General features: G+C 45.1%; 2 protein-coding genes across 5 annotated transcripts in view; both read right to left on the reverse strand.

The window, feature by feature from the left end:
• The window catches only part of TXNDC11 (thioredoxin domain containing 11), a 111,671-nt gene extending 100,442 nt beyond the window's left edge, over window positions 1-11,229 (reverse strand). The window contains exon 1 of one of the 2 annotated variants that reach the window (XM_090024801.1): window positions 9,861-11,229. In XM_090024801.1, coding sequence (XP_089880927.1) covers window positions 9,861-10,000 — 140 coding nt within the window. In that variant the 5' untranslated portion in view covers window positions 10,001-11,229. The remainder of the gene's footprint in view (window positions 1-9,860) is intronic. The other variant, XM_090024800.1, reaches the window with a different exon arrangement.
• A 410-nt stretch (window positions 11,230-11,639) lies between these two features.
• The window catches only part of ZC3H7A (zinc finger CCCH-type containing 7A), a 48,261-nt gene continuing 40,062 nt past the window's right edge, over window positions 11,640-19,838 (reverse strand). For all 3 annotated transcript variants that reach the window (XM_090023666.1, XM_090023668.1, XM_090023665.1), the window contains exons 18-23: window positions 18,911-19,044; window positions 18,101-18,206; window positions 17,210-17,318; window positions 15,869-16,002; window positions 15,370-15,533; window positions 11,640-12,605 (exon numbers count right to left, since the gene is read on the reverse strand). In XM_090023666.1, the coding sequence (XP_089879792.1) occupies window positions 12,416-12,605; window positions 15,370-15,533; window positions 15,869-16,002; window positions 17,210-17,318; window positions 18,101-18,206; window positions 18,911-19,044 (837 nt within the window). In that variant the 3' untranslated portion in view covers window positions 11,640-12,415. The remainder of the gene's footprint in view (window positions 12,606-15,369; window positions 15,534-15,868; window positions 16,003-17,209; window positions 17,319-18,100; window positions 18,207-18,910; window positions 19,045-19,838) is intronic.

Below are 19,838 nucleotides of genomic sequence, written 5' to 3' on the forward strand. Positions count from 1 at the left end.
ACACAGGGAGTAGGGAGGGGGGAGGGCTTCCTGCTACTGCACACCCCCCCCAAGGGAGGCATGGGGGGCATGTGCCCCACAGATTTGTGCACAGGGCAAAGGCAAGCTGCAGGCTTAGGGCCAGAGGTCACACTAGCCTCTTCCCTGCAGGGGGATGAGCCAGGGCTACACTTGAGACAGGTGGTGGCAGGGTGGTCTTAGCTGCAGGAGAACGCAGTGTCCTGAGCAGGGGAGATGTTACGATTGAGCTGGGGGGGCTACAGCTACCCCAAAATTCCCCACAGCACCCCCCCATAACCGCCCCTCCCAGCACTACCCAGCCAGAGTGCAGCCCTGGCCCAGCCCCCCATGCGGAAGAGGCTGGTGCAGCCCCTGGACCTGAGCTTGCAACAGGTAGCCCATCCTTGCCCTGTGCACAAATCCAGGGGGCATATGCCCCCCCATGCCTCCCCTGAGAGGCAGCACAGCAATGGGGAGCTTCCTCCCACCTCCCTTGCGCCCCCCAGATGAGCTGCCTGCAGCTCCATCCCATGCCCTGCCCTGACTGGGCAGTGCCTGCCCCTGCCCCCCTTCCTCCCTCACTGTGGGAGCCTCGATCTGCCCCCTCCAACACCCCTCCCCACCACAGACTTACTAGCAGGAAGCTGGTTTCCATGCTGTAGGGCTGCATTCCTAGCCACATGCATGCTGCGGCTGTACACATGCACGTGGCATTTATCGGTGATATTATTAGCCAAAAAAAGGCAATTGCCAATAATGTTAAATTTTCCTGTTAATTGGTGCCGATCCAATATGCAACCGATATATCAGTGCACCTCTAATTATGAATTAACTATGTATTTGAGTTTGGAAATTATGCAAAATGTTTGCAGTGGTTTAAGTTCACTGAAAACTGAGCTGATCATTGATGCTGTTATTTGCTCAAGGCAAAATTGACAACTGTCTTCTATGATGTGACAATAATTTCAATAGACATTCATTGCATAGGCTCAATTTGTTGTAAATAAAATGTAAACATGCCTATAACAGATTCACATGCTCAAAGAGATGTCGGTTTTGCCAAAAAAAAAAAAAACAATTTGAAAGAAGTAAACTGGGTCTAAATTAAGCAATTATCAAGCAATCCGAAAATTAAACTTTGTTATTTGGTATGAACTCAGAACAAACCTGATATTGAGAAATTATTAAATTTGCAAACCATGCTTATACAGAATTAAAAAATTCAAGCAAAAATATTTCAAAAAAAGAAAAATCTGAAAAAGCAAGCTGAAGTTTACTGTCAAGATGGACCTTCACCTAAAGTCAAAAAAGTTCTCTCCTTATTCCTAAATACTTACACTAATGCTTCTCAGTCTTTTGAAACTCAAGGCTCCCCTGAGAGAATGCCAGCTCTTAGCCTTCATCCATTTTTTATGGAAAAATAACTGAGCAATTGTTTTGTTGCAAAAACTCACCAAGACCTCACCAGGTTTTGACACTATTTAAAATCTTCTGAATCGTGTGTAGGTGTTTGCACACCTAACAATGCCAACATTGTCTGGTACCCCTGAAAGGATCTTGCAATACTCCAGGGTATCACAACCCCCACTATACTAGCTTGTATTTTCTTAAATTCTCTGTACATTATTTTTTTGAATACAAATGTTTTGTTACAAAGGCAGCCTCTATTATTAAATGTTTAATGCCGTTTTAAATGTGGAAAATGGTATATATTAGCTACAAAACTGAAAGGTTTCTATTATAAATGCTTTCTTAATGAACACTCAGGAAGCTGAACGTATAAGAATAAATTTATTAAGTGTTAATTGTAAGCTACTGCAATTTTGTCAACAGATTTAGGAAGATGCAGGCCTTTTTTTTTTTTTTTTTTTTTTACACTAGCGATGCTACATTTTGGAGGATTTCATAATACAGTATTCTAATATTAATTCAATTAATCAAATTCAATTACTGAATGTGCCTTTATGCATAAGAGCTCTTCAAATACTCCAACATTTTTACATTAAAATATTTCAGAAAAGGGATAAAAGAAAACAAATATGATTTCAGAGGGATCTCAAAAGTAACCTTTACCTAGACAAAACATTATAAATTTTGATTTTGATTACTGCTACTACATATGCAAGAGTCAAAGTAGTGAAACCCAATCATAAGTTATAAGCCAACAGAAAACTGTCCATTTACTGACTAGCAATAATACTTAGAAGTCATTTAACCTGGTTGGGCAAGACAGAGGAAAGGGTGGTTAACAATTTAAAAAGTCTTCCTAACAAATACCCTAACCTCACATCAAAAAGGACTACAAATGTTCAGTAAATAAATGAATTATCAACACAAATACCCAGAGCAAAAAGTAGCACAGGCTCAACACAAGCAAGAGCCAAGAAGCCCAGAAGACAGAACAATTGTGCTGCCAGATTCCATTATTGCATCTAAAACTTCCATTAGGAAACATATTTGCATAAGCACCGTGTTGTTAGTAAAGGTGACTGCAGTTCAGTACTGATGTACTTTAAACTTAGGTTTTATTAACATTTTTGCTAAACCTTGAAGAGTTGGACACTCTATGCCTGGTGAATGCTGACCAAACTAAAAACTTATAATTTAAGATCCACAGGCCAGATCTTCAGCTGATGTAAATCAGCAAGGATCAGGGGCAAATCCAGCAAGGGTACAGTGGCACAGATGCACACTGCTTATGGATCACGCCATGGGAGCAGAAACCAGGGACTTTAAGTACAGGAAACAAGTATAACATCCCCCCAACACAGCACTCCCTCCCTTCCCATCCATGTTCAGTGGCACTTCTCCTCCCGTTCTCTCCTATCCAACTGCCACTTTCTCCTGGGCATGTGGGGAGCTCCAGAGCTGTTCCTGTCCTGTTCTGGCTGGGCTGCAAGGAGAAGGGGGCTCAGCTGGGGAGTACTAGTGGGCAGATTTTTCTTTCCCTGTTTTCCTGGCCATACTGAATGCAGGCAGAGGGAGGAGGAATCCACAGAAGCACCTATGGGCCAGGAGGATGCAATGAATGAGAAGGGAGGGGAGATACTTCCATACACAGATGGAAAAGAATGGGATTCCAAGAGCTGGGGGTAGAGATGCACCAATAAAGATCTTTTTGGCCAATACCAATGGCCAAGTATGAACCAGCCACAGGGGGAGATACTGATCCGAATGCCAATATGCAGCCTGGCAGCTTGGGGATCAGTGTCAGGGGGGTTGGGGGGGAAAGAAAGGGGGGCAGCATGGGAGTGGGTAGAACAAGACCCCCCACAGTGAGGAAGGGAGTGGGGCCGGTACCCCCTGACAAGCCACCTGCAGCTCCACCCCACCAGCACCTGCCCCACTCCCTCCCTCAACACAGGGGCCTCAATCTGCACCCCCCCCCCCACCTCCAATCCCTCCCTCACACCCCTCCCCACCAACTTACTGGCCAAATGCTACCAGGCTGCATTCCTGGCCATGTGCATCCTACAGCTATGCATATGCACATGGCATTTATCAACGATATTACTGGTCACATGGGCCAAAGAAGCCAACTGCCGATAATGTCAATTTTCCTTTTACTGGTGCCAATACAATATGAACCGATGTATCAGTGCACCTCTAGTTGGGGGTGGGACTCTTGCCCGATTCCACTGCCTCCATGTTGTGGTCTTCCTGTCCCAGCTGGGGAGGGAGTTGGAGCCAGAACTGCCACCACCCCAAGGCACATGCGCGCACACACACCCCGCTTTACAAAATTCTGGATCTGCCTATAGCAAAGTTCTACTGATTTCAATGGAGCGGTGGTTCTGATTACAGTACAGCAGTGATTCTCAACCTTTTTGTACTTGTAGCACTCCGTACTAGACTCGAGGCACCCCTCCGTAACTTCTGTGAATTGAGTGGCACACAATTTCAAAAAATAATTTATGTATACAGTGCTTACCCCCCTACACATGGGCTAGGCAGTAGGGGAGGAGGACAGTCCAGGGCGGGACAAGCCTGAACCTGGCTTATCTGCTTAGCTTTATCTACTTATCTCTTCATGCATCACTTATTTCTGCACACCTTACGGTACCCCTCAAAGGATATGGCAGCACCCCAGGGTGCCCCAGTACCCTGGTTTAGTCACTGCAGTAGCTATGCTGAATTATAACAGCTGAGGATCTAACCCAGGGGTCAGCAAAATGCGGCCCAGGGACCGGATGCGGCCCACCAAGCCATTCTATCCAGCCCACGGGTCCCCTAAAAAATTTAGAAAATGAATATTTATCTGCCCCTGGCTGCCTATCATGCAGCCTTCGATGGCTTGCCAAAACTCAGTAAGCGGCCCTCTTCCCAAAATAATTGCCTAACCCTGTTCTAACCTCTTCATTTACTTAAATATCGGTCTCAAATGTTCATTTTATTTAAAAGTAACCACACAAATAGAGATTTGAAGCAAATAACTTTCAAGTAATTTATTTTAAATGACTGAACTAACATGCTGTTCCCAGCTACTGAATTTCATCCTATTTGCTTTTGTAAATTCTTTATTTATAGTAGGGGGGTTTTTTATTGTAGCCGTGTTGGTCTAAGGACACAGGCAGGCAAGATTCTTTGGGTATGTCCCACGGAGGGATGTACGAATAAACACTCACCCACGATGGGAGGCACAGAGCAGTAGGGGTGGAAGGAAGAGCCCGCGCAGCTCATCAGCCACTTGTTTGTACAATTATGGACGGACGGTGATATCAGCTCCAGACGCCAGCCGATGAAAATAAAAATGGCGGCTGACGTCCTAGGAGGGGAGGGAAGGAAGGAGAGAGAGAGGGGACCCTGGCTGGACCCAAGAAGGGAAGAGACCCCCACTGTGGGTCCCACTGAACACCGTGGACCACCAGGAGCCGGAGACGGGAAGACACCAAGTGGAAGGGATCCCAGACCTGGACATGGACTCAGGAGCAGACTGGAGGCTCAGCAGGATCACAGGTGGGAGATGAAGAGTGACCAGGGCAAGCAGGGATCCACACCAGTGAAAAGGACCCTGAGAGGAGCCCCAGGGTGGCTGCAATCGGGGCAGGCATCACCGCCATTCCTGGCCGGGTCAACGGAGGAGGGGGAAGAACTCCCAGGGACGTGGGAGGATAAAAGGGTGTTCAGAGTTAATATAAAAGGGAAATAGGAAAAAGGTAGGAGCCAGGCGCAGTTAAGCCTAGGAGCAGGCTTGAAAGTAGGGTCCCTCATGAGATTGGTTTCATTTTCCCTGACGGAAGAGGCTGAGGAGGGGTGGTCTTGTTAGATACCCTGAGTACCAGGCCCTTGGATGTTTGTCTGTTTCCCCGAGAGAAGGGGCGAGAGGGAAGGAGGAAGGCAGGATGGAGATAGAGCCTAGAGGGCTGATCCCACATTGTCGGGCAGTCGAAACAGGCAGCCGACAGAAGGGGCGCAACTCCATGGAAGGGCCAAGGCCAATGGAGAACATCGCATACAAAGTGGAGCGAAGCTGGGCTGTAGGGGTGGTGGAGCGCTGTGAAAGACTGTCGGGCGAACCGCAGGCCACTGAGCATAACCGACGGCCATACCCAAACACCAAGTAACAAGCAAGTTGTGGCAGGCGACAGCAGGTAAGGTAAGTTATGGAAGGGACACCTGCTCGGCCAAAAAGGCAAGCCCATAGAATGCCCAACGTCCACCACATGGGCGAAGGCTGCCCAAGAGCAGATATCTGAAGCCCAACGGGCACAGGGTAGATGTGATATCTTTTATTAGACCAACTGAGTAGTTGGAACCAAGCTCTTTGCAAGCTATTGGGTACAAGTACCCTCCTTCAGGCATAGCAAGACTCTCTTGATGTTCTGAGATCTCCAAGGAATGAAAGAAGCTAAAAGTGACAGGAGGTCAGTGAGAATGTAAACAGGTGGAAATTAGAAAAACAATGGGTAGAAAAGGGAGGGAAGGGAGAAAACAAGGGGGAAAAATGGGTAAAGGAATGTTAGAGGTAAGCATTTAAAGTAGGGTAGAGTAATGATGGTCCAGGTAATATTCAGGAAGTAAAGTTCTTCTGGTGATATTTTTTATTGACCCAACTGAATAGAGATGGGGGAGTTGGGAAAAGATTTGTAGATTGTAAGGCCAGAAGGGACCTTGAAAGATCATCAAGTGCAGCCTCCTGCACAATGCAGGAGATAACTGGTGGGTCACGTGACCCCAGCAAGGTGGCTAGCCAGTCTCCTCTCACAGATCTCCAGGGTAGGTGACTGCACCACCTCTGGAGGGAGCTTATTCCACAGTCTGGACACCCCGACTCTGAAGAAGTTTTTCCTAACGTTTAGCCTAAATTGGTCTTCCAGGAACTCTCACCCAAAAAAAGCAACCCACAAAAAACTCTTGCTTCTTATGTTAGTTTAATGTAAGCCAACGTTTTGGGCATGTGCGCCACAAATTGGCTACCCTTGCATTAGTTTATGCTTGACATACAGGATTCATAAACAAATAGGACTCACCTACCCTTAAACAAACTTCCCTTTGCCAACAAGGAGATTAAGCAGCACTGAAGGAGAGACTGCTTCAGGGAGTTCAAGTCAGAAGGAAAAAAGCAGTTCACTAGTATCTAGGCAAGGTCAGAGTATTTCCTATGTGCTGGAAATCAATTATCACATTTTGGACAATATTGCAAAATAAAACAACATACTACAGCTCATCCACTTGCAGCTGTTTGACCCCAGTGTTCTTCCCTGCCATGGCAGGGGGTCAGACTTGATGGTCTGCTCAGGTCCCTTCCGACCCTACCAACCATGAAACAGTAACCTGTTAATATTATCTGTAACAGACAGCATCTAACATTTTAAGGTTCCTGAAGGACAGAAGGAGAGGGCAGAGAGTGGTAGCAGTATATTAACTTTCTTTCAGCTTTCCCAAAGAAAAAGAGTTCCTTCAAGTTAAAAATCTCCTACTAGAAACTGTCTGTATGAGACATGAAAGAAGAGACAACAGGTGACCTGAACACAATGTTAAATTGCTTATTATTTTCTCACAGAATAACATTAGAGAGCTTTTGGATTATAAGTATTAGAGACAGTCCTGAGTGCTTAGAGGTGCTGGCACCACCACAGCAACCACGTGGAACTGCTCCACAAACCTCATGTGGAGCCAGATAAGCCTAAAGCAGTCAGGAGCACCCACTCTTGCTGCAGCCCATCCTTACCTGCTCCCCCTCCACCTCCTCATATGCACACACACTCCCTCCCCCAAAAAACAGAGGCACTTGGGGCAGTTCCACCTGTCCCACGTCTATTTCTGAAAGGAGAATGAGGACAGGCAGACACGAAATGGCTATGGCAGGACTGGACACTCCGGCCTTCTTTAGGCATATATGGCTGTGCCCAGATATGCAGGGCAGTTCCACCTGGCCATGACAGCAGCAGCACCTGGGCCACGGTACCTCTGAAAGGGTCTGGCAGCACTCCTGTTAAGAAGCACTGTGAAAGAGCCAGGAGAGCTCCTGCATCCTGTGATGTCCCCAGGTATGATTCATGTACCAGAGCCAGATGCCCAGCTTGTGGTCTTTTCCCCCCTCACCTGGCCCCACTACTTCCTAGACACATTCTCAGAACAATGTGTGCCACAGCCACTGGTTTAGCATTTCCTGAGAAATGCAGGTTAAGAAATTTTTTTTAAAGTTTCTCTCTTCAAAGCCAAACAGAATTTCATAGAGCAGAACAGAAATACGCAAGTCTCCAAGCCTTGTCCCACTTCACCTAGAAGTCTGCTGCAGGCTCTCAAGACAGCCTCTAAATGTAAAAATTGTAATACTTTTTCATAATTGAAAATGGCAGGTAACCTAGATAAAAAAAAGTCACTACCAGCTCCTCTCTAATCAATCTAATTATTACAGCCAGGAAGAATACAGAAACTTGGATTCTGTAGAAAATTTTACAACCTATAGCCCCAGAAAACAGTTTCAGACCTTCTTTGGGTCACAACACAAAAAACTGAGAACCACTGATCAGCAAACAGCAGACGAGACACCTGTGAAACCATCCTATAGGATAATTAAGAAAACACAACAAAACACACAACAAAACCTGAGGGAACATTATGTCAGGGTTGGTCAAGAAAAGGTATGTTTCCCCAGAATTTGTATGTCATTTTAATCCTTTGAGTCAGCGACCAAAGTCACTGCTACGTAACTATTTGTGATCCTACACATAAAAGGAGTTAGCAGTCTCAATCCACCATCTTAAATCACTATCACAATTCACACCAATCGACAACTTCTTAGAGAAGCAGCAAGAGAGCAGATAGCCACATGGACACTATCCCCACCCTGCAAGTAGTTCAAGTCAAATATTAAGCATTCTAAGGGAAACTCAAGCAAAATTTTACATTGCTGCTGTCCATGCAAGAGCAGCCACACTCCCATGTTCCAATTTAAACATAAATAGATGTATTTCTCTTAATCAAAGTTGCACTTAATTATATAAATGCATTTAATGCAGGTAGGTTATGCTTTCCCTTTAGAACCAACACATAACAGGGCTGTCGAACTTCAGAGCCACTAGGGGCTGTATGCTGCACAGGTCGCAGGCCCACGGCCACACACTGTGGGCTGCATCCTGGGACTCCTGGCATATGCAACCCCTGTGCCGCACAGGCAGTCCCCCTCACCACTGCCACCTGAGCAGCATGAGCCCCCTCCCTCCTCCACACCACTGGGCAAGCCCTACTGCTGCCCCCACCAAGCAAGTAATCCTTCACTACTGCTGCCACTTGAGCAATGCAAACCCCATCCCTCCTCTACCATTACTGCCACCAGCACCACCACATGGGCAATTCCACTCCACCACCTCCACTGCTGTGTGGGCAGGGAGCAAACTGGGCCCCCACCATGCTGACCTGGCCCAGAGACTCTAGCCATGGCCACCATCACAGCAACTGGAGCAAGGTGGGCAGTGGCAGGTGGGTGATAGCCCAGAGCTGCACATTTACCCCTTGCAAGCCCATCACCTGTAGGAAGCTCTTAGGTATATCACCAGAGCTTATTCTGACTACTGGTGATTGTCCAATATGGGATACCGAGCTGAAAGTCATTGCTCATACAGAGATTGCTATGGAACTATTCACGCTCAACCAGTCTGGTTTGCTCTTGGGTACGGGAGAGGAAAGGAAGTCCGAAATAACTTGCAAAAGTCCCATAGCCAGTCTTCACCAGTAGGAACAACCAGCTGGCACAAGGAGGAACCTGGGGTTGTTAGCTTCAAAAGACATCCCCATCTGCAAGAAAAGCTAATACTTGATAAATTCATCCCTTCAAACTGAAATCCTGACCAGAAGATACACCTTGCACACAAATGCAAGTCCCCACAATTAACGGCCAAGTTTTCAGTGCATTTATACACCAGCCTGCTGCACCCTGCCCACATGCAGGCTCTGGCTAGGAGCTGGCACAGAGGGGCTGTCCGCAGGACACCTCTGTGCCAAGGTGGCCCCCGTGCAGAGCCCAACCGCGGGGCCTCGGAGCAGACTTCCCGTGGGTGCCAGGGCAGACACCAGGGAGGGGGCGGCCTCCACCAGCGGCTCCAAGCTTCGCAGACTGCGGGGGCCTTGCCTGGGTTTTTTTTTCCTGCACGAGGACCCCAGCAGCTCGCCCGTGCCTGGGGCCCAAGGAGACCCGGCAGCGGGTCGGGTGCCTCCGGGAAGCGCCTGGGCTTAGCTCGGGCCTCCCCCTAGCAGTGCCGCGCCTGCCCGAGGCTGCAGGCCCAGCCAGGGCGGGGCCCAGCCCTCCCAAGCCGCGCCGCGCCGCACCCCCGTCCGGGGCCTGTGGGGGGCACGCCGGGCGGGCCCGGGCCCGGGCCCGGCCGCGGCCGCGAGGGAGGACAACTCGGCCCCGGTACCTGCAGCTGACTTTGAGGGCGACCAGGAGGGCGCAGCCCAGCACGACGGCAGCGCCGCACAGCAGCTCGGGCCTGCGGGCCATGCGGGCAGCGCTGGGCCGCGGCCGGGGCGCGGGGGCCGCTCCGCTGCATGCCGACATCCCCCCGCGCGGGGCGGGGCGGAGGCGGCCGAGCCGCTGGCTCTCCCACGTCTCCCGCCGCCGGCCTGTCAGGCGGCCCCGGGGCGGGGCGGGGCGGGCACGGCGGCTGCGCACTGGCCAACCCGGCGCCGCCACGTCTCCCCGCCCCCGGCCGCGGCCTGCGGAGCGCGCTGGCCCGGAGCGTGTGCAGCGCCGAGGAGTCGCCGCCGCTGCGGCCGCGGAGCAGGGAGCCGGCAGCCGGCAGGCCGAGGGGGCTGGGAAGGGGCGGCCCCGGTGAAGCGCTGCCTCCTCCGCGCGCGGCCCCGCCAGGTCGCTGGTGCAGGGGCACGCGCCGGGCGCGGAGAGCAGGGCACCGGCGAGAGCCACGCGACGGGGCAGAAGCTTATTCGAGCAAAGGAGCAAGGTTCGTCGCGGTTCGCAGCGCAGCTTGGTCCCCAAATGCCAGCTGCACCCTGTGAAATGCAGACCGTGTACCTACTCCTGATGCAAATGCCGGCAGCTGGCACGAAACGCCTGCACCATGGGCCTCTGCTGCCCTGTCCTTGTAATGCATTGTCCTTTTGTCATCTAGGGACTGAAACAAGGGACATGTCAACATCCAGCCTGGTTTTTTACATACACACTTGGAAAGATGGTCCTACACGTTTTACATACACAAACTCTGGCATGAACCCATTAACTGCAGTCTTGTGAAACCTTTCTGAACAGCTTTTGGCCAGATAAAGATTTTTATAAACATTCAAAAGGAAGTGAAATATTTCTAGAAAATAAAGGTAGTGAGGAAGTTGCTAGAGTCTGTTTTGGATGATTACTTTTGTCCACATTGTAACATTTAGTATCAAGCTTAAAAACAAAAAGGAAAAAGCACAAATTTGTGACAAGAATGAAGCAAACAGCAAGATTTGCAACGAAGCCAACAGGCAGCAAGAAAAGAAAGGTCTCATGGCTGTGCCCCAAAAAGGTGAAATGGAACATGAATTACCCTCCCGACAACTGAAAGCCATGAATCTTTCCCAGGACAAAAGGCTGAAGGCGCATGTCCCAGGCACCACATACTTCTAGTACAAACCTGACATCCCCACCTTCCTGGCATGATCAATCATAGGTTGTGCCTAAAAAATACATCTGAAACTGGGATTCCTTCCCTCTCCCCCATCGGATTAAAAAGGCAGTATAGTTTAAATAATGTTTCTGGCCTAATTAATGTCATCAAGTGTGTAATTTAAGCAACCTCACTGGCTATGAGTAGAGAACATGTATTCCCAATATGCTTAGCTTACTGTCAGAACCCAATTCCCTCTCCAATTTAAGGCATGTGGGGAGGAAAGGATTATTTTGGGTTAAGCCAGCAGCAGTCCAAAGAGCCTATTGCTCTAAAAATAAATAAATAAATAAATAAATAAATAAATAAATATTTAAAAAAAAATCACTGACATGGTTGAAGATCAAAACCAAACACAATTAAAAAAAAATGTCTGGAAGGAATCTCAAAAGCTCACGTACTCCAGCCTCATGCTCAAGGAAGGATCATTCTAAACCAACCCATATGTGATTGTTTAGATACAGTTGCCCAAAAGGGTTTTGTAAGGGCAATTCATAGTTTTATACAAAATGTCACTGAAATATCAATCCTGAGCAGCTACATGCAGAAAACAAATTTATGTAAAGTTCTCTTTATTACAGGCAACATTGGTCCGTACAATACACAATACTGACATACAAGTGTAATCTTTCAAAATCATCATTTAAACAGCAAAGTCCAAGAAACAGAATTTTAACTACTTGATTTTCAAAAATTAATACATATTTTCCCAAGATCCTTTTCAGTAAGTGATATTGAAACATACAAATAGAGAAAAAATACCCCATTCAACATATATTGTAGTTAAATGGTTATTTGCTTAAAATCTTTTTTAATAAGAAAATCCTCTTTAGCAACCTACATATAGATAAGTAGCAAACTTGTTTTAAACAAATCCTCTCCATTAAAACATCTGAAGAATTTTCATCCATCATTTTCTTCTTAGCCCAAAACACTTAATGTGTTTTGTAATCATACCTTAAAGTTTTCAGCTGAAGGACCGACAACTAGGGAGGGCTTTCTAGACATTACGACTTCTCCCCCCTCCTCCTATTTCCTAACACTCTGTCCAACAGAAGGTGAATAAGCAAGTAATACTTTAAGGATTTCTATTATTATTATTATTATTATTATTATTACTTCACCATTCCGTTTCATGAGAGCATAGGCAGGTCTGCTGAATCCTCCTAAATCTACTATATTTTGCTGTTCAGGAGGAACAATATATGCCAATAAAGCAGGAAGCCTGCAACTTTTCTGTCACATGCTTTTGATTACTGTCAAATTTTCTGGTTTATGCTTTCAACCGGTAACATGAATGTGTCATTTTAGAGTTAGTTTAAATCTTTAAACAAAAAACTATATTTTCCAAAGTCATTATCATTTGGAGCAATCAAGTGGTCTTTCCTTGCTTTCCTGAGCTTCATTCTTAAAACATCCCTTCGTTCTTCCCATTCACGGAGTTCAGCATTTCCATGCGCAAATTTACAGTTGTTTCCTTCAGTGCAAGCACCAGCCGTATATCTGTTAAAAAAATTTAAATCATGGGTACAATATTATGACAACTATTGTATCCAATTTTAAATATCTTAAATATTTTGTACTAATCATGGTTCCTATAGAACCACACCTTCGTAGTTCCTCCTTTCTTCCTTGATAAATAAAATATCTATAAATTCTCTTTAAAATGAACCTATACTAGTCCAGTTTAGCCTTTAGTGATCTCTGAGAACCAGGTAAAGAATATGTTGCATGGACAGTAGCTTGGCTCTTGCCTCTTCAGTCCCCATCTCTCTGCTTTGCCCAGTCCCTAACATTAGATTTAATCAATAAAGCAAACAAATTATTCCATCCCAAATTTCAACAAGTGTCCTTCCATCCCTGCAGATCAATTTAAACTATAAATTTAAATCAAACAAACCAGTCCTTTAAAAAAAAAAAAAAAAAAAATCTAAAAACCCATTACTACTTCTATGTTTCCTTTCTCCTTTCGTAAATAAATAGAATTTTGCTTTTAGTATTCCAGCCACAGTATATTTAAGCGTTTAATTTATACTAGTATTTTGTTAAGAGAGGTAAAATCATCATTTCAGAGTACTTTAAACCAGTAGTGATGTCTCCAATGTAATTCTGAGATCTGTAAAGCATACTAGCATTTTTAAGTTATTGCTGAGAACTAGTAAAAAAACCAGACATATTCCTTGCACAAGAATGAAAAGTTGATTTTATGTAGTACAGCCTCTTCCGTGCTGAGACCTCACAGGTCTTTATTTAATTAAATATTGAGAAGAGTTGAAGGATTTGGCCAAATAGAAAGATGCCCTCTCAACTTCCAACATCAGCCAAATCCAATAGCTCAAATGAAAAGGCTGCGCACGGCGCTTAGAGAAGATACTGTACTGTCCACAACTGGGAGAGCCAGTGGACATAAAGGCAAAACAGTTCAGCAAGGCCAGTTAGTCTTACCTCGATCCTGGGTAAGCTTTTTGAGAGAATTATCCTGGCGCATGTCCACGAGGGGCCAGCAGGTGAGATTATGCTTAGGGGCAACCAACATGGGTTCATTATAGGCAGGTCCTGTCAGACCAACCTGGTGGCCTTCTATGACCAGGTCACCAAATCCTTAGATGCAGGGGTAGCAGTGGACGTAGTCTTTCTGGACTTTAGGAAGGCCTTCGACACTGTCTCTCACCCCATTCTCATGAAAAAAAACTAGGGGACTGGTGTCGACACCTACAGTCAAACGGGTCGCCAACTGGCTGGAGGGCCACACGCAGAGAGTGGTGGTGGATGGGTCATTTTCAACCTGGAGGGATGTGGGCAATGGGGTCCCCCAAGGCTCAGTCCTCGGGCCTGCACTGTTCAACATCTTTATCAGTGACTTGGACAAGGGGGTAAAAAAGCACCCTGTTCAAATTTGCTGATGACACGAAGATGTGGGGGGATGTGGGCACGCTAGACGGGAGGAATAGGCTGCAATTAGACCTAGAAAGGTTACAGGGGTGGGCGGATGAGAACAGGATGGGATTCAACACTGACAAGTGCAAGGTAATGCACCTGGGGAGGAAGAACCAGCAGCATACCTACAGTCTGGGGAACTCCCTTCTCATCAGTGCAGAGGCAGAAAAGGATCTTGGAATCACTATTGACACCAAGATGAACATGGGCCGGCAGTGTAGGGATGCAGTCAGGAAGGCCAACCGTACCTTGTCATGCATCCACAGATGCATCTCAAGCAGGTCCAAGGAGGTGATCCTCCCCCTCTATGCAGCACTGGTCAGGCCGCAGCTGGAGTACTGCGTCCAGTTCTGGGCACCGCACTTCAAGAGGGATGTGGACAACATGGAGAGGGTCCAGAGGAGGGTCACTTGCATGGTCAGGGGGCAGCAGGGCAGGCCCTACAAGGAGAGGCTACGGGACCTGAACCTGTTCTGCCTCCACAAGAGAAGGCTGAGGGGGGAATCTAGTGGCCTGTTACAAACTAGTAAGAGGGGACCAGAAGGCATTAGGGGAGTCCCTGTTCCCCTGAGCACTTCCAGGAGTGACAAGAAATAATGGTCACAAGCTGGCAGAGGGTGGATTCAGACTAGACATCAGGAGGCACTACTTCATGGTCAGGGCGGCTAGGATCTGGAACCAACTTCCAAGGGAAGTGGTGCTGGCTCCTACCCTGGGGGTCCTAAAGAGGAGGCTAGACAAACACTTGCTGGGGTCATTTGACCCCAGTACTTTTTCCTGCCATGGCAGGGGGTCGGACTTGATGATCTGCTCAGGTCCCTTCTGACCCTACCAACTATGAAACTACCATGAAACTATGAAGAAGCGCTCCCTGGAACACCAATAACATGTCAGAAATAGCTTCCAGGAGCATACAAGTGTCTGATTTTCAAAGAGGTTTTCTATTTAAGTGGCTAAATTACTTGTAGGCTTTATGTATCTCATTAAGAAATCTGCACAGGCATGATTAAACGCATTCATACTAAATAGCTGTGATGTACCAATACATTATTTAAACAACATTTCATCCAAATGAAACAAGGCTGTGAACCCACCCAAACAGATTCACATCTGACTCTCATGAAGCTCTCTCTCACACAACATTTGGCTCCAAAAAATAGCAACTGGGTTGTTTTATCATGTGATAAAACACTTAACTATGTTAACATGCAACTATGCTGGCTGAAGTGATTTACAAAAGTGACAGATTAAAACATTCGCTCAGTATGTTTATTCACAACCATGAATAGCCAAGTGATTTAAACATCATCTAAATTTAAAAGCTACATACCTATCACAAATGCTAAAAAACCCAGTTGGAAAGCGATACTGCCAGCAGTTTTGATCATCTTCAGTATGGAATACCTTCTCTTTATGCTTTTCCGAAGAAATGTGACCTTGCCATTGTTTTTCACTATTACAGTTTTTTCCACACATCCAGCAGTGAAAGTCTACCTAGTTTACACAATTTTTTAAAATAAAAACAACATTAAATACTTTATGCAAAAATCTCATCATTAATACAGCTTTACTGCATCTGATTAGCCAAAGGACAATTTGCAAGCAAAAGTGTTTTCTGTCACCAGACATTCATCACCACAACTGCAGGTTCTTGAGAGATGCAAAGGAACAGTGCAGTCCATCTAAAGTTTACACTGTGAATTCTTAAAAAGTCCAGGCATTGTAGCTAACTAGGAATATTTCAGTTACTGTGAACAAGGAATGCAGTATTTGGTACCAGGTGAAAAAGGTTCCACAGTTTAGGATATTACTTGTCCTGCATTACTTACTGTAACTTCAGCATAATCAGTTGGCATATGAATTTGTTTCCCATTTTCCTTGTTTGCTTGAGGAGCTGTATCATCTCCTTTTTCTGGTTTTTGATTCTTGAGCCATATGTCATAGAGCTGCTCCATGTCTTGAACTAACAAAAGCAGAAGCTAAAATAAGTACTATGCAATTAAGGCAAGAGTTTGCACGTACTACATAACTAACCAATAATTCAAGAAGATGAAGGGCATGACAAACCGGGTAAGGAAAGAGAGAAAGGGCATTTTTACATGTGCAAGTGCTGCAGCACTGGGAGCTTTGAAAAGCGCCCAGCACTGCGCCACTTGCAGTTGTACAGGTGGCAAAATGTACATCAATGCAAAGAAAATGGTGGTGGTGCGCTTTTGAACTAAAGCACGTTGGGTGCTTTACTTCAAAAAAGCGCACCACCTCCATCTTCTCTGTGCTGACATGCATTTCACTGCCTTATACAACTGCAAACCACGCAGTACAGTTAATCAAGTCTGCGCTGATGCAGCAGATCTCCAGCACATCTGAGAACTAACAGGTACATGTATAAATGCCCATAATGACTAAGAAAAACAGCTTAGTGAAGCTCTGGGTCCCATGGTCTGATTCCATTACTTTCCCCTACCTAGACACCTTGGAAGAAAAGCATAGCAAATATTTGCACCCAAAGCCCATAATTATAATAGGGTTCTGGGTTGCACTGATATCTGATTTTTGGTATAACTGTCAACTACATTTCAAAAGAGCTGTTTAATAAATTTAGTCTGTTTCCCCAATTTAGAAACAGACTCCAGTGACACATCAATCCTTCGGTATTTGAGAGGCAACGTGATATTTTACTTAAGTTTCCTCATTGGATAGCATGCAAAAAGGTGAGAATTAATCATCAGTACTCTTGTTTATATGCAAATACAAGCACTTGCTAGTTTTTTTTTGCAAAAAACTAGCCTCCAAACATTTATACACATGGAATCCCACTAAGGTGTGAATCCAGGGGAATTTGGTACACTCAAAAATGTTTGCATATCATGGTTTAGCATGGCTCACCCAACACCATCCAATATACATTTAACAAGAACCATTCATTTTATTCTTATAACTGGATGTGCCTAGTTTTTCTACTCATCCGGAATGTAAAGTGACATAACTTCATATTGGACACTAAATTTTAATTACAAGTTGGGGCTTACTCAAAAATGAGCTGCTTACATTGTGACTAGGTAAGGCTAAACTAAAGGAAAATGGAATGATGGGTACTTACTTGAATACAGGGATGAAAACAGTTACATTAGTCTTATAGCACACTTAATATCCTGTCACTTTATACTTACTACCATTCTCTTTCATATATGTCCACATTTCTCTCTCTTCAGGACTGTGAGCAAACGAGCAGTTTCCAACATATTGACACTTCTTGCCTGAAGCAATATGATTGCACAACTATGCATGGAGAGAGAGAGATTGATTAGGAACATAAATCAAGTTAAAAGGGTTAACTTGGAATGACTGCTGGACTTCCTAGCATTTCTGTATCAGTAAATTTTACATACTATTACATTCAAATATACTATTAGATCCTTTCAAGTAATTTGGTTTTAGAAAATAAGCTGTTTGAAGAAAGACCTGAGGAAGACTCTCTTACTTTTGAAAGCATGTCTAACTTTTCCCCGACTCTTTAGATGGTCCAATAAAAAAAAAATATCACCCTAAGAAAATTCTTGCCCCTCCCATAATTTCTGGACCATCATGGCTACAATATCACTCTGACACTACCTGTATATTGATACTACTTTAAACACCAGCTACAACCATATTCATTTTCACAGATATGAAAGTGCTTCACAAAAGCTAAATCAGTTGTGCTTAAGATGTGGCCTGCACATGCTTCACATGCAGACTTCTAAAGTTTTCACTGGAGTTTCACACAAAATGGCTGCAGAAATTAGGCTAATTACCGTATTCCTTTGAATGTAAGATGCATTTTTAAAACTAAGTTTTTCTTCTAAAAGCAGCCTGCACATGTTTAATTAGAGTGGAGGAAAAAGTAAAAAATGTTTTTATGCACCAAACATGCCTGTGCTTGATTAGTTTGTTTCCCTTAAATTGACAATCAGAAAATTTGGGTGCATCTTAAATTCAAGGACATCTTATATTCGAAAGAATACAGTATTTTCCAGTTACCTCAGGATTTCAATGGAAAAAGTCAATTTTAAGAAACATACATCAAACTGCAAAGGCACTTGTTTCTTTGTGGGAAGAGGACGAATGGTCATCCACTTCTTACGTTCATTAGACATCACCAGCACTACCCGACGATCTTTGGTCCACCTAAATTAAATGGAAATACTGTATTCAAAAACAAAATGCAATTGACAAATGGTACAGCATGCAGAGCTATAAAGCAAAAATTAAGCACCCAAAAGCTATTCTTATAAACACCCCTTGATATATTTGAAAACGTACTTAAATTGCACAAGAACATCTGTTATGGTTGTCAGAAAAAGGAAAAATAATATGCATTTGAGCTGCCAATTGAAGTGTTTTGTGTGAATTTCTTATTCCTGAACAACATATACATGTAGGCTGGCCAAGTGTCCCATTTTCACTTTGGTAGTGCCATTTTAAAATGTTCATCCCGGGCATCCCACAAATACATTCCAATCAATGATTTTCTCCCTTCTTCAGCAAGATGCCCAGGACAGGTATTTATAATGGTACTATTCGGACAAAATCGGGACAGTTTTTCTCCTGGGATCCCCCACCTACCCAAGACCAGAGCTCCCATTTTTATCGGAGCCTAGAGATGGCTGAAAGTGTAGTGCTCTATTTTGTGACAAGGGAAATATGATCACCCTACATCTAAAGATATTTAGCATATCTTCTACCACATTCCACTTTACCCATACTGACTTTTTTGCATTCCTTTTAGCAAAATTTCCTTAAATGCAAGATTAACAAAATATTGCCCATAAAACCTTTAAAAAACTCCCTGAAAAAGATACTGCTCATCAGAAAGAATCCACCTTACTTACGGGTGTCTTGCTTTTGCACTACAGTATTTTCTGTTTTTGTCTGGCTCACTAACTTGACCATTTCTCCAGCACTGGGCGCACACAAACTTCATCTTCAAATTAAGAGATCCATGCTTCACTTGGTTCCCCAGAACCTGAAAAAAAATAACGTATGCTGCATTTGCAAAAAAAATCATAATAATTATTGTATTCCCCCTCAAAGGAAATGGAACGTAGTATGCTACATTCTACCCAGATTATCCTTCATAGCAGTTTTACCTGAAATCACCACAACAGAAATTTCTTTTAGTGTGGAGACTATTTCATTTGTCCAATTTAGTTTAGATCACCAATGTCCAACATAAGACCTGTGGGCTGGACTGAGCCCACTGGAGCACCATGATGCAGCCCTTAAGTCTTAGGCTGTCCCTGCATGCCACATGCACCCTGTGGGGCTACTGTAGTATGCAAACTGGACCTAGTACCATGGGCACTAGATGTGACACAGGGATCAGTCTGGGGTGCACACTGCATGCAGTGCCAACACCAGACTGTTCCTACGTGTTGGCTTCGTGCCTGGTCCAGATCAGGGCCACACACCAGAGCCTCACGTAGGGCCAATCTGGCAGGGCACTACCAAGCAGTGTGCATGGCTGGTGCAGCCCAACACAGCACATACAGCATGTGCTGGCCCCACTCTGGGGCTCACTCTGCATGTGGTGCACCGGAGCAGCAGTGTGAATGCTGCATGGGATGCCCCACTGGGCTGGCTAGCCCTGGCATGCATGGATAGTCTGGGGCCCAATCCAGATCAGTCCCAGAGCAAGGATTAAGGGTTAGTCCAGCATGACACCTCATGCAATGTGCATATTATATAAACTCAACAAAAGCACACAAGTCATAAATATTAGACAAAAGTCTGAAGCCAAATGCTCCCCGGAAGCAAGAC

This window comes from Crocodylus siamensis, chromosome 12 (assembly GCF_052110815.1).
Source record: "Crocodylus siamensis isolate JL-2025a chromosome 12, ASM5211081v1, whole genome shotgun sequence".
NCBI classification, from domain to species: Eukaryota; Metazoa; Chordata; order Crocodylia; family Crocodylidae; genus Crocodylus; species Crocodylus siamensis.